Source organism: Tursiops truncatus, chromosome 16 (genome assembly GCF_011762595.2).
Source record: "Tursiops truncatus isolate mTurTru1 chromosome 16, mTurTru1.mat.Y, whole genome shotgun sequence".
Lineage (NCBI taxonomy): Eukaryota > Metazoa > Chordata > Mammalia > Artiodactyla > Delphinidae > Tursiops > Tursiops truncatus.
The window spans coordinates 73,459,170-73,474,807 of record NC_047049.1 but is presented as its reverse complement, the minus strand read 5'-3'; the positions used below and the strand labels follow the sequence as shown (position 1 = coordinate 73,474,807).

At 38.6% G+C, this 15,638-nt stretch overlaps 1 protein-coding gene across 1 annotated transcript in view; it reads left to right on the top strand.

Annotated features, from left to right (window-relative positions):
- Positions 1 to 15,638, top strand: part of ZNF37A (zinc finger protein 37A) — a 104,336-nt gene that overhangs the window by 75,757 nt on the left and 12,941 nt on the right. The window contains 3 exon segments of the mRNA XM_019935919.3: positions 6,655 to 6,781; positions 7,064 to 7,159; positions 7,538 to 7,564. Coding sequence (XP_019791478.2) covers positions 6,655 to 6,781; positions 7,064 to 7,159; positions 7,538 to 7,564 — 250 coding nt within the window.

Here is a 15,638-nt window from a genome sequence, read left to right as displayed (position 1 = left end):
CTGGAGGCGGCCACCAGGGGCACATAAGCCCGCTCTGGCAGGAGCCCCTCCTAGTGGCATCCCCTGGGCTTTTTCCCTGAGCATTCCCAGTTATGGAGCTCCTCACTCCCACCCCTTCACGTTGTCTCCTTGCAGCCAATAGCAGTCCTCTTTTCAGATCTGTTCTCCAAGCACCCTGTTCCAGCACCCAGCCCCCGTTGTACTGGTGGACGCACCTCAGCCTGGGGTGCACAGGGCTGTGGCATGGACCACCTTTATGGGTCTCACTCTGTCCGACCTGCCACAGATTGCTGCTCTCTCCTCCAAGCCCCTGAAGCTCCCCTTTTGTCCCAACTGATCTCGCCACTGGTGAGGGGGCTCTCGGGTGTGGCAACCTCTCCTCTCCTTTAGCTCCACAACAGAGGTGCAGTCCATCCTGTTTCTGGGCTTTTTTTTTTCCTTTGGTCCTATGTGGTTACATGGGGTTCTTTCTTGTCCTTTTAGGTGTCTGAGGACCTCTGCTAGTGTTCAGCAGGTGCTCTGTGAGAACTGTTCCATTGGCAGATGTGGTCTTGATGCGTTTTTGGGGGGAGGTGAACTCCATGTCCTCCTCCTCCATCATCTTGACTCCTACCATATTTAATACAGTTGACTTAAAGCCTTTGTTTAGGAAGTTCAATGTCTGGTCTTCTCAGGGACATTTCTGTCAATTTATATTTTTCCTTTGGGCCATACTTTTTTGTTTCTTTGTTTTTTTGCTTCTTTGTGTGCTTTGTGATTTTGTTGTTGAAACTGGACATTTGTGTATCATAATGTTGTAATTTTAGAAATTACTTTCTTGCTCTTCTCCAAATTTTGCTGTTCTTGACTGTTGAAGACTACAGTTATCCAAATGACTTTTCCAAACTGCTTTTGTTTGTTTGCAAAGTCTGTATTTCTTATCTGTGGTCACTGAATTCTCTATTCCTTTAGCTTGTGTTCAGTTAGTGTTTTGAACATCCATCATCTCATATAGGTACAACACTAAAGAAATAGAAAAAAAAATTTTTTTCCTTGTGATGAGAATGCTTAGGAGTTACTACTCTCTTAACTTTCATTTATAACATACAGCAGTGTTATCTTTATCATGTTGTACATTACATCCCTAGCACTTACCTTATAACTGAAAGTTTGTATGTTTTGTCTACCTTCATCTAATTCCCCTTCCCCCTCCTTCCCACGTCTAGTAGCCACAAATCTGGTCTCTTTTTCTCTGAGTTGGTCTGTTTGCTTTTGAAGTATAATTGACTTACAGCACTATTTTAGTTCCTTGTATACAACATAGTGATTCTACATTTCTATAAGTTTCAAAATGATCATCAGTAATATGTCATTTGTTACTATATGAAGATATTATATAATTATGTTTTCCACACTCTACATTTTCTACCTGTGACTCTTTTATTTTGTTAAGTGAAAGTTTGCACTTCTTAGTCTCCCTCACCTATTTCTCTCCTTCCCCTACCAACCTCCCCTCTGGCAACCACCTATTTGTTCTCTTTATCTATGACTCTGTTTCTGTTTGGTTATATTTATTCATTTGTTTTGTTTCTTGGATTCCAGATATAAGTGAAATCATGCAGTATTTGTCTTTCTCTGTCTGACTTATTTCACTTAGCACAGTACCCTGTAGGTACACCCATGTTGTCGCAAATGGCAAGACTTCATTCCTTTTATGGCTGAGTAATATTCCATTGTGTACATGTGTGTCTGTGTGTATGTATACACACACATACATACCACATTTTCATTATACATTCTTCTGTTGATGAACACTTAAGTAGCTTCCACATCTTGCCTGTTGTAAATGATGCTACAGTGAACATGTGGGGGGGGTGAGCGAATATCTTTTCAAATTAGCATTTTTATTTTCTTCAGATAAACAGCCAGTAATAGCCAGAAATGGAGTTGCTGGGTTGTATGGTAGCTCTGTTTTTAGTTTTTTGAGGACTCTCCATTACTGTTTTCTATAGTGGCTTTACCAGTTTACATTCCCACCAACAGCGTGTAAGCGTTCCCTTTTCTTCATATCCTCACCAACACTTGTTATTTTTCTTTTCGGTAATGGCCATTCTGACAGATGTGAGGTGATATCTCATTGTGGTTTTGATTTGCATTTCCCTGATGATCAGTGGTGTTGAGCATCTTTTTATGTGTCTATTGGTCATCTGTATATCTTCTTTAGATCAATGTCTGTTCAGTTCCTTGCCTGGGTTTAATCAGATTGTTTTTCTGATGTCAAATTGTATGAGTTCTTTGTATATTTTGGATGTTAATCCCTTGTTGGAGATAACCATTTGCAAATGTCTTCTCCCATTCATTAGGCGGCCTTTTCATTTTGTTGATAGTTTCCTTCATTGTACAAAGCTTGTTAGTCTGACGTAGTCCCACTGGGTAGTTTTTGCTTTTGTTTCCCTTGCCTGAGCAGAATATCCAAACCATTGCTAAGATTGATGTCAGAGAGCCTATTTATTTTTGAATTTTATTTATTTTTTTATACAGCAGGTTCTTAATAGTTATCCATTTTATACATATTAATGTATACATGTCAATCCCAATCTCCCAATTAATCACACCACCACCACCCCCTGCCACTTTCCCCCCTTGGTGTCCACATATTTGTTCAGAGAGCCTATTTTTTGTTTGTTTGTTTTTGCCACACAGCACAGCTTACAGGATGTTAGTTCCCTGACCAGGGATTGAACTCATGGCCCCTGCAATGGAAATGCAGAGTCCTAACCACTGTACTGCCAGGGAAATACGCTGTGTATGTTTTCTTTTTTTTTTTTTAATTAATTTTATTTATTTATTTTTGGCTGATTGGGTCTTCATTGCTGCGTGCGGACTTTCTCTAGTTGCGTTGAGCAGGGGCTACTCTTTGTTGCAGTGTGAGGGCTTCTTGTTGTGGTGGCTTCTATTGTTGTGGAGCATGGGCTCTAGGCGCACAGGCTTTAGTAGTTGTGGCTCGCAGGCTGTAGAGCACAGTCTCAGTAGTTGTGGCACGTGGGCCTCGTTGCTCCAAGGCATGTGGGATCTTCCCGGACCAGGGCTTGAACCAGCAAGTCCCCCCTGCATATGTTTTCTTATAGAAGTTTTATGGTTTCAGGTCTTACATTTAAGTTTTTAATTCATTTTATTTTTTATGGTGTGAGAAAGTAGTCCAGTTTTCCCAGCAAGAAGCTGTCTTTTCCCCATTGTATATTCTTACCTCCTTTGTGGTAGATCATCTCATACACTTTAAATTGTCTCTAGATTACTTATAATACCTAATACCATGTAAATGCCATGTAAATAGTTGTAAATACAATGTAAATTCTATATAAATAATTGCTGTTATGTGGCAAATTCAATTTTGCTTTTTGGAACTTTCTGGAGTTTTTCTTCCCCCAAATATTTTAATTCTGTGGTTGGTTGAATCTGTGGATGTGGAACCTGTGCATATGGAGGGCCAACTGTATATAGATATGTTTTTAAAAAAAAAAGTGTCCTGACTTTATAGAATGGCTGCACTTCAGCTTTGGTTTTCATTAACTGCTGGATCTCCACAGAGTGGAGGTCCACCAATGTGCCCTAGGAGTCAGTTACTTTGTCAGTGATTTACTTTACCAGTCATTCATCTTAGCACCTATGCTGACCGCTGGCCCTGGTTGGAGGGCTTAGAGATTGGTAGTCTTTGGCTGTGGCTGGAAGCCGCTGCTTCTGCCCACTTCTGTGCTTGTATAAATTGTAGGTACCATGCTTCTAGTTTCTTTTGTCTGATACTATCCACTTATATCATCCAGAAGTTGCACAAAATTGTCTTTCTGGTGTATTCTGTTATTGGCACATTTGTTTGTTTTACTTTTGTTTTATTGTTTCTTCCACTTATATTGTTGGAGGCATCAGAGATAGATGTGTGTTTTAAGTCCACCATCTTTAATTGGAAGTGTCAGTTATTTGTGAAACTGTGTTGTTATTTCCCACTATTCTCTTGTCATCTGGTTCTGTTCTTACATTTCAGAAAATTTCTTCTCAGCCTTCAAAGCCTATTTTTCTTTTTTCTGCCAGCCTCTCAAATATTGGTGATCCCTTAAATTCTGTGCTGGTATTTTTTCTTTCCTCAATTTGTCTCCTCTGTGACCATCTGATTCACTCTGGTGACTCCAGTGACAGAGTTGCAATTTTCACCCAAATCCTTATTTTCATACTACACTTCTAAATTCCAGATTCATCTATCCAAACTTCCAGTTGATATTTCTACTTCCATGTTCTGAAGATATCTGGCATACTGTATGTCTAGCGTCTGTTTCATTGTCACTGTGCATCTACCCTGCTCTTCCTCCTGTTTCCCCAAACTTGACAAGAGGTTTCCAGAACCTCCAAGGCAGATCATGCAGACCCTCTGGGAGTAACTCTTCCTCTCTTCCTTTGCTCAGCAAGTTCCCTGTTTAGCATCTCTGCTAATAATATAGGCGACTCCCCTCTTAATAGAGGCGATCCAGCACAGATATTTACAGTGTTGGGATTACAGCATGTGAATTGGCCAGTGGGCAGGTACCTTTCCAGGACATGCACAGGACTCAGATGTTGTTACAGAAAGGTCCTCCTTAGAGCCCACTGGAGATCAGTATTTTCCCTCAATCAGAATCCAGAATGAAAAGTTCCCGATCAGGTGTAGACTCTGGGATTGGAGAAAGTGTACACATCTCCAGTGGAACTCGCACAGTAAATAGTGACAGATTGCAAACACTGCCCTCAAAAACATTCTCTCCTGTCTTCCTTAGCTTGGTACAGCTCTGTCTGCAACAAGACCCTGAGAAAAGGCCATCAGCAAGCAGTGTATTATCCCACGTTTTCTTCATACAGCCTTATTTTGAGTTTCTTTAGCAGATGAAGGAAGAAAGCCAGAGTTTAGCACTTACACTGTTGCCTCCTGCTTGTCACAGGCCATCCACAGCACCACCTCCAGCCTCACCTTGGACTGAACTGGAATGGGATTTTCCTGATGACAAAGATTCAAACTGGGAATTCTAGGGCTGCCAAATCCTTTCATGTCCTATATACTTGACACTTCCTCCCTGCTGCTTTTTCTTCTGTATTGCTAGGTACAAATACTAGAATTAAACTTGAAAATACAGCTGGGTGCACTACAGAATCTATCATTTAGGACCACTCTGTTCAAAGGAGCATGAGTTTATAGCCCCTTTGGTTAGCTCAGAGTGCTATAACTCCAGGGAAACTTTAGAATTATTAATCTAACTACATTTAGTGTCATCTGTTCTCCAAATTTTTTTCCCAAGCTGTGACTAGCTCTTCTTTTTGATCTCTCAATATAATTTTTTGAGCCAGTTAAATTTTTCAGCATTTTGTTGCCCTCAGGAGAATGAAGCCTCAGAGGACATTGCTTCCAAGTACATTTTTTACTTCCAGATTCTCTAGTCTTTTTAATCAGCTATGTTAAATCAACAGGCTAGTTTATCCTGGCATCAAACCCATTTTTGATAGAAGGGGAAATGTTTATACTTTCCCATTTTCTTCTGTTAATACTTATGGTAATATCAAACTGAGCCTAACACATTAAATGATTCACTTGAAAAAAAAACAACAAACCAACTTTGGGATCATTGCTTCCTCGGCAACAATTAGTTTATATAACTAGGACGGAAGTGTGTATTTCCATTTCACTATTGGCTTCATACTGTTCACAGCAATGACCTAGGGTGAGTGGAGATGGGGGAAGAGAGAGAGACTGTGCCCTAAGGGAGTGTGCAAGATAATTCTGCATACATCATATACTGTCAGTCCTTTAGGGCATGGGAAGAAAATATTAGCTTATTTATATTTTTATCTGAGAAGAACAGAATTAAGCTCTCCTCATATGTGAATTGACAGTATTTAATTTATAGATAAATATAAATAAAACTGGTGGTTCCTCAAGAATTTTATGGATTAGATGAGTGATGAAATATTTGGATATCACCAACAGAATTTAAGCCAAATATATTCCCTAGTTTCCTCCCCTGAACGTTTTGCCCCTGCCTCTGCAGCCTCTATCTCATCACAGGTTCAGACCTGCTCTCCTGTCCTGTTGTACAGTCCATTGACTTGCCACATGTTTTTTCAGGTCTTCTTAACATTTCTTGCAGTTTTGACGCATATTTGCAAAGAAACTACTATTTATATTTAAGCACTGAAAGTTTTATCTGCTCAGTGAAATCCAGGGTGCTGATACTCTCACATGAACTTGCACAGAACCCCTTTATGATCTGTCTGCATTGTACATATTTGTGATATGGGTCCTTTAAGTCCTATGGTAGGTATATCTTTATCTCTTTCCTTATGAGAATAAGCTCTTTGAGGCCAGGAAGAGTATATTTTTCAACTTGGAATTCTCAAAAACTAGGACACTTATAGGCACATAAAGGCATGCAGATATTTTTCCATTAAGTAATAAATTAATCCACCAATGGTATTTCTACCATGGTTTCTTGTTTAATCACAAAGTATAACACAAAACAAGCTATATAGTAAAGGTCCTTTGTAACATGTTCTGGTCAATTTTCACCAGGATAAATGGTAAGAATTAGTCTTTAAAATTCTTTTTCCACATCACCTGACTCTGACCACTGCAGATTGAGCCGAAGTGTGTTTTTCTAGGGATCACTGTCATTCAGGGATGTGACTGTGGGCTTCACCCAGGAGGAGTGGCAGCACCTGGACCCTGCTCAGAGGATGCTGTACAGGGATGTGATGCTGGAGAACTACAGCCACCTCATCTCAGTAGGTAGGTAGCGCTTATTTCCCATGTAGACTCCCAGTATACATGTCCTTTTTTATTTACAGAAACCTGTGGAATTTTTGTAGTATATAATAATATTTAGGTTTGGGATTTACAGGTCAAGGACAATTTATCCCTTTTGGGTACCAGAAAGAATGTGTTGTCCTCTGCCCCATAACAGGATGAGATGAGCTTTTTTTTTTTTTATTGTATACTCTTTGAGAACAGTGTATCAAAGACCCTGACATTCATCCAATTTGTCTCATGTCATATAATTCTGATTCACAGGGTTTTGCATCCCTAAACCAGAAGTGATCCTCAAGTTGGAGCAAGGAGAGGAGCCATGGATATTGGAGGAAGAGTCCCCAAGCCAGAGTGTCCCAGGTGAGTCCGGGAGTATGAGCCAGACGGAGTTTAGGAGGAAACCAGATCACAAAGGGGTAGTTCAGAGATTAAGGCCATTGAAATGGTCTTTAGGCATCATGTTTTAGTGGCTCTGGACCTTTGGAAGTAGCATGTTAACATGACTCAAATATCCAGTGTCACTGAATCGTGCAGTGTCTCCCCAGTGTCACTCTTACACACAAATGGTATCCTTTTTTTTAACAGATGTTTAAGTGTTCAAGTAAATAAAGTTTTGTATATGCATACACCCATATAGCCATTGTCAAGGTGAACATATGGAACATTTTTTTAGCACCCAAGAAGGCTCCCTGGTGTCCTCCTCCCAGTAAATAACATCTCTCCCTTCTATTATCATAGATCAAGTTTGCCTGTTTTCCACTTCAGGTAACTGTAGTCATACAGTAGGTACTATGTATATATGTGCACTATGTATATACATACACACAATATATAAATGTGTATATATACTATGTGTGTGTGTGTGTGTGTGTGTGTGTGTGTGTGTGTGTGTGTGTGTGTAGTGTCTGCCGCCTTTGGATCAGTACTATGTCTGTGAGATATATATGTCATATACATTAGTAGTTTGTTTATTGCTTTATATTGCTGTGCAGCGTTCCATCGTGACTATCCCAGAATTTATCTGTCCATTCTATTATTGAAATATAATTAGGGCACATATTTGAAACATACTTGTTTTAAAATACATTTATTTTGCATTTGGGGGTATTTGAAAAATGGTGTTATATTTTTTAATTGAAGTATAGTTGATTTACAATATTACATTAGTTTCAGGTATACAACAGTGATTCAGTATTTTTGCAGATTATACTCCATTATAAGTTATTACAAGATAATGGCTATAATTCCCTGTGCTGTACAATATATCCTTGTTGCATATCTGTTTTATACATAGTAGTTTGTATCTGTTAAACCAAACACCTAATTTGTCCCTCCACCTTCAGTCTCCCCTTCAGTAACCCCTTCAGTAACCATGTTTTTTTTCTGTATCTGTGAGTCTGTTTCTGTTTTGCATATACATTCATTTGCACTATCTTTTTAGATTCTATATGTAATTGATATCATACAGTATTTGTCTTTTTCTGGCTTATTTCACTAAGCATGATATCCTCTAGGTCCATCCACATTCCTGCAAATGACAGAATTTACTTTTTTTTTATGACTGAGTACTCTTCTGTTGTATGTGTGTATATATATGTGTGTGTGTGCATGTGTGTGTGTATATATAATTTTCTTTATCCAGTTGTCTGTCAATGGGCACCTATGTTGCTTCCGTGTCTTGGCTATTGTAAATGCTGCTGTGAACATTGGGGTGCATGTATCCTTTAAAATTAGTGTTTTCATTTTCTCCGGATATATACCCAGGAGCATTATCTGCAAATAGTGACAGTTATACCTCTTCCCTTCCAATTTGGATACCTTTTATTTTTTCTTTGTGTCTGTGATTGCTGTGGATAGGACTTCTGATACCGTGTTTAAATAGAAGTGGCAATGGTCTGCATCTTTGTCTTGTTCCTGGAAATAACAGGAAGGCTTTCAGCTTTTCACCATTGAGTATGATGTTGGCTATGGGTTTGCCATAAATGGCCTTTATTATGTTGAGATATGCTCCCTCTATACCCACTGTGATGAGAGTTTTTATCGTGAAAGAATGTTGAATTTGGTCAAATGCTTTTTCTGTGTCTAGAAAAAGCATTTTTTCTTTCATTAATGTGGTGTGTCACATTGATTTGCGGATATTGATCCATCCTTGCATCCCTTGAATAAATCTACCCACTTGATCATGGCATATGATCCTTTTTATATAATGTTGAATTTGGTTTGCTAATGTTTTATTGAGGATTTCTGTATCTATTTTCCTCAGAGATATTGGTCTGTACTTGTGTCTGGTTTTGGTATCAGGGTAATTGTCACCTTGTAGACTGAATTTGGGAGTGTTCCATTCTCTGCAGTTTTTTCAAATAGTTTGAGAAGGGTAGGTATTAGTAGTTTGTTATGTGTTTGGTAGAATTCCCCTGTGAGCCACCCAGTCCTGGACCTTTGTTTGCTGGGAGTTTTATTAGAAAAACAAACTATTGTGGGTTTTTGATTTGTAGTTACCATGTGGTTCATATATGTTGACCTAGAACTGTATTTATTTTAAACTTATAGTCATTTAAATTCAGGCACATTCTAGAAGATCTACATTCCCCCACGTTTTGGTTTTTAACATATTTTACATCTTCATGTGTATCTCTTAACTGTTTATTGTAGTTAGTTTATTTTACAAATGTTGTCTTTTAACTTTCACAGTAGCTTATTTTACTACATTTTTGCCTTTTCTGGTGGGATTTTCTCCATTCTATAGTTTCTTATTTCTTGTTGTACCTTCCTCCCACCTTTTTTCACTTAAGGAAGATCCTTTAACACTTCTTATAAGGTCAGTTTAGTATTGATGACTGTTATAGTTTTTGCTTGTCTGAGAAGTTCTTTATCTCTTCTTCAATTCTGAATGATAATCTTGCTGGGTGGAGTATCCTATGTTGGAAGGTTTTCCCTTTTAACACTTTAAATATCTCATGCCACTCCCTTCTGGCCTGAAAAATTTCTGCAGACAAATCAGCTGATACCCTTATTGGGGTTTCTTATACGTGACTCTTTCTTGCTGCCTTTAGAATTCTCTTTATCTTTAATGTTTGCCATTTTAATTATGATATGTCTTGGTGTAAGTCTCTGGGTTTTTCTTGTTTGGGACCCTCTGTGCTTCCTGGACCTGAATATCTATTCTTTAGGTTCAGGGTTTTGAGCCATAATTTCATCAAATATGTTTTCTACCTGTTTTTTATTTCTTCTCCTTCTGGTACCCCTATAATGAGAGCATTAGTATGCTTGATGTTGTCCCAGTGGTCCTTTATAAACTATCCTTCTTTTTTTAAGTTTTTCTTTTTGCTAATCTGATTAGATTTCCATTATTTTATCTTCCAGATCACTTCTGCATCCTTCTCTATCACCTATTCTGCTGTTAATTCCATCTAGTGTATTTTTCATTTCACTAATTGTGTTTTTCACCTCCAAGTGTTTTTTTTCTGTTTTCTAGTTCCTTGTTAAAATTCTTACTGTGTTCATATATTCTTTTCACTAGTTCAGTTATCATGCTTATTACTAATGCTTTACTATCTTTAGTAAATTATATCTGTTTCATTAGTTGATTTTGTTAGGGTTTTCTTCTTGTTCTTTTGTTTGAAACAAATTCCTTTCTCTTCTCATTTTTCTTAACTTTCTCTGTCTTTGTGAAATTAGGGGAAACAGTTACCTATCCTGGTCTTGGATTGGTGTCCTTGGGTGGGTCACTATATGGTCTATGTGTGCCCAGTGGCTTTGGTGGGAGTATCTCCCCCCAGGGTATTCTGGCACCTACACCTTGCTGAGGGCTAGGGCTGGAGGTGGAGGGGCTAGAAGCCAGGTGTCAGCCAGGGCTCCTCCTATGCTCAGTGGTCGACACTGCCTACCAGGGCCAGGGCCGGTGTCAGGTCTTAAGTTAGTGGAGCAGAAGCCTGGAGGGTTGGGTCAGAGCTGGTTCCGTTCCCCAGAAGGCCAGTGGTTGGAGCAAGAGGGACTGGCGTGTGTGCCCAGTGCGAGCCAGAACACTGACTTGTCCTGGCCCACAAGTCAGTGTTCTAGGACACTCCTGATCTGCTGCCCCTCCCTGCACTGGTAGTGGCCCCCCCTCATACCATTCAGAGGTAGTGTCAGGTCCAACCTAGCTCCATGCCCCGAACTGCATGGGCTCCTCAGTAGCAACAGCCTTTGCCCTAGTGGGGAGCTGCACTGTGGAGCAAGAAGGGCTGGAGCGGGTGCTTTGTGTGGGCTGGGGCACGTGCTGGGTCAGTTGCAGGAACCAGCCCAAATTCTGCAGTCTCAGTCTGCTTCCTCTGCCTGTTCCCTGAGCAAGCAAGTGTGTGCACTTCAAGAGCAGAGTCCAAGTTTCTCACAGCTCCCCACACCGCAGGTCCCACTGGTCTTCATACCAGCCAAGAGGCCTTATCTTCCTGGTGTCGGACCCCAGGGCTAGGCTGCCCAATAAGGGGTTGGAACTGCTTCCCGGCCCGCCCCCCCCAGGGAGGATCTTTGAGCCTCCTCTTCTGTGTCCCCTCCTAGGGGCACAGGTCCTGAACTGATTGTTTCTCTTCCCTTCCTTCCCAAATCTATGAATCTTTTTAATAGCCTTAGTTGTGTAAGAGTCTTTCTGCCAGTCTCCACATTGTTTTCAGTGAGACCTGCTCCAAAATAGATGGTTCCTGGGGGGAGGTGAGCTAAGTGTCCTCTTCTGCTGCCATCTTGATTTCCTCTTCTGTAAGTATTCTTGTGTATGTCTTTTGGAGGACCTAAACTCTTATTTTTGTTAGCTGTAGAGCCAGAAATATACTTAGCTTTAGTAATATTTAAACTGTTTTCCAAAGTAATATTTAAACTGTTTTCCACCAGCTATGTAAGAGTTCCAGTTACATTACATCCTTCTGAGAACTTGATAGTCAGTCTAATTAATTTTATTCATTCTAGTCATTGTGGTGTGTTACTAAGTTTTAATTTCCATTTCTCTGATGACTAATGATGTTGAGCATCTTTTCATATGTTTGTTGCTTATTTGGATATCTCCTTTAGTGAAGTGATTATTCAGGTCATTTACTTTTTTTATATTACTAGGTTGTTGGTCTCTTACTGATTTAGAAATGTTTAACAATATATATATTCTGGGTATGAATCTTTTGTCAAACTTCATGTATTGAAAAGTAGCTTCTCAGTTACATCTTATCAATCACTTTCTTAATGATATCTTCTCATAAACAGAAGCTTATTAAAAAGACTGTCCTTCCTTCCACTGAATTGTGGTTTTTTTTGCAATTCACCTTTTATTTCCTTTTTCTTTTAACGACTATGTAACTAGAACCCAAGTTTGTGGATGAAGAGATAACCGTGACAGACAGGCCCCTTAGAGAATGAAGGGAGTTCACTCAGACATCCAGAGTTAACACACTGTGTTCCCCAACGTTGGAGGTTTGCTGTAGAGCTGGGCAGTTTTAAACAGTTGACGTTTCTATGTTTGGGCAGCCTAAGAGTGCTTGTATGATAATCATATAAGATGGTGAGGTGGGCATGGGCCCCAATTACTTATTACCTCTTTTCACATGGTGGAGCTAAGTGAAACTGTTAAAAAAAAATATTTCTCCAGCTTTTAAAAATACAAAGAATGATTTCCAGAATTCCCCAGGAAGTAAGAACTGTTCCTTTTGAGTTGAAGAACATATTGTATTTTCTACTTCACTGCAGAGGTACTTCCTACTCTAAAATATCATCATCTTTTCATCCACATACAAATTGTGGAACAGAGGGCAACTGGGGCCAGGCACGGAGTATGAAGAGGAATAATTTCACATCAGGTGGGCTGGAAGCCAATAGCTGAGTTTTTTTTAAATTTTTTATTGGAGTATAGTTGATTAACAATGTTGTGTTAGTTTCAGGTATACAGCAAAGTGAATCAGTTTTAAATATATATATGTATCCATTCTTTTTCAGATTCTTTTCCCATATAGCTTATTACAGAATATTGAGTAGAGTTCCTTGTGCTGTAAGGTAGGTCCTTATTAGCTACATAGTAGTGTATATATGTCAATCCCAATCTCCTAATTTATCACTTGCCCCCATATTTCCCCTTTGGTAACCATAGGTTTGATGTCGAGATCTGTGAATCTCTTTCTGTTCTGCAAATAAGTTCATCCATTTCATTGTAAAATTAGATTCTACATATAAGTGATATCATACGATATTTGTCTTTCTCATTCTGACTTACTTGGCTTAGTATATGATAACCTCTAGGTCCATCCATGTTGCTGCAAATGGCATTATTTCATTCCTTTTTATGGCTAATATTCCATGGTATATATATGTACCACATCTTCTTTATCCATTCCTCTGTTGATGGATGTTTATGTTGCTTCCATCTGTTGGGTATTGTAAATAGTACTGCTATGAACATGGCCGGGGCAGGGTGTGTGTGTGTGTATCTTTTCGAAGTATGGTTTTCTCTAAGTATATGCCCAGTAGTGGGACTGCTGGGTCGTAGGGTAGTTCTATTTGTAGTTTTTTAAGGAACCTCCATACTGTTCTCCATAGTGGCTGTATCAATTTACATTCTCACCAACAGTGCAGGAGGGTTCCCTTTTCTCCACACCCTCTCCAGCATTTATTGTTTCTAGATTTTTTTGATGATAGCCACTCTGACCAGTGTGAGGTGATACCTCATTGTGGTTTTTGATTTGCATTTCTCTAATGATTAGTGATGTTAAGCATCCTTTCATGTGTTTGTTGGCAATCTGTATATCTTCTTTGGAGAGATGTCTATTTAGGTCTTCTGCCCATTTTTGGATTGGGTTGTTTTTTTGATATTGAGCTGCATGAGCTGCTTGTAAATTTTGGAGATTAATCCTTTGTCAGTTGCTTCGTTTGCAAATACTTTCTCCCATTCTGAGGGTTGTCGTTTGGTCTTGTTTACAGGTTTCCTTTGCTGTGCAAAAGCTTTTAAGTTTCATTAGGTCCTGTTTATTTCTGTTATTATTTTCATTACTCTAGGAGATGTATCAAAAAAGATCTTGCTGTGATTTATGTCAGAGCATGTTCTGCCTATGTTTTCCTCTAAGAGTTTTATAGCATCCGGCCTTACATGTGAATTGCAGTTTTATCTTTGTCATCTATCAGGTGATCATATATGTATGTTTCTGGGCTTTCTTTACTGTTCCATTGACTGATTTATCCATCTTTATGACAATACCACACTGTCTTTTATTATAATATTATAAGTCTTGACATCTGGCAGAGTTAACCTTCTAGGTTTGCTGTTTTCTTCAAGATTCTTGGGTATTCTACAGCATTAATGTTGCCAAGAACATCTTTAGTCTACACAATGTATTAAAATGATATCTATGTTTTTAGACATTCTGGACAATTCTATACTGTTATAGGTCTTTTGTATTTTCATTAACAAGGTGATTCTAAAATTTAATTTCCATAAATACAGACACACCTGTTAGGACGTTATTTGGGATTGCATCACTCATTTGGGGGAGAACTGACATCTTGACCAGGGTATACCTCTACTTAGGTCTTTAAATTCTCAGTTGAGCAGTTTTGCTGATTTTTCTTTAAATATATTCCTAAATATTTTATATTATTTTTGTCTTTATACTAGCATTAAACAACTATAGAAAAAACAGTACAAATAGTATATAGAAAAACTTTATGTTTGCACATTTACCTTGTATCCTGCAACCTTGCTGATGAATTCACTTTTTCTGGTAGTTGTTTTGTAGATTTGTAAAAATTTTCTATGTCAACAATTCTGTCATTTATGAATACAGACTTTTTTGCCTTTTGTACTGGCATTCCTAGCCAGTAGAGTGTCGTACAGAAGTTCTGACCTCAGGGAGATACTGTTCAGTATGTTACCATTAATTTTGATGTTAAGGATTTCTGTAAATGCCCTTTATCATTTTAAGGACGTTCTCTTCTAGTCCTCGAGTTTTTAAAAAAAAAACATGAATTCAGTTTTGTCAAATGCTATCTATCTCTGTATGCGATAAATCATATGGCTTCTCCTACTTATTCTGTTTGTACTGGTGAGTAGTCTTGATTAAACCAATCTCATATTTCTGAAATACATCATCCTTGATCAGAATGTATTCAGTTTTTATAATCACTGAGTTTTTCTGTGTGTATTCTGTAGCTATCCTTTGTTGTAATCTTTCCAGGTTTGGGGTTGGAGACTGTTCTATTTTCGTAAGATGAGTTGAGCATTGTTTCATGATGATTTTTCAAGATTGTGTTATTTATTTGCAAATTCAAAAAGCCATTTCAGTCTGAAGTTATTTTTATGGAGATTTAAAATTTCAGAGTTAAATTTTTTACCTTGATTAATATCATAAATACAATACATGTAGTTTCTGGAACAGAACACATGGTGAAATATTATTTACGTAAAACCAAATAACAACTGTGTAGTTCCAACGTACCTTAATATCTTACTCTTGGTGCAGTGAGACAGAAGCTAGGTGTCCTACACATACACACAAAGTTGGTATTGCAGGTGAAGAACACTGATAAAATGAATCTGGGCTTGCTCCTGTAGAAGGGAGAGGTAGCTGTCCCACTCTTTTAAAAGGAGAAAGAAAAACCTTTGCTCCCTTGGGGAGGATCCTGAATTCTTTCTTTAACCTTTTGGTATATAAATTTCTTCAGGGGAAAAAAAAGACCACTGTCTCCAGCTTCACACCTAGGATGTCATCAGGGCTCCCAGGTTTCAGCACCTGCACTGAAATGTAAATCTCTCTAGAGTTCTACCCTTAATAATTACTCTCCCAATCTCATTCTTTGACCTTAGGTTCCAAGTTTCATTAACATTTGCTCACAA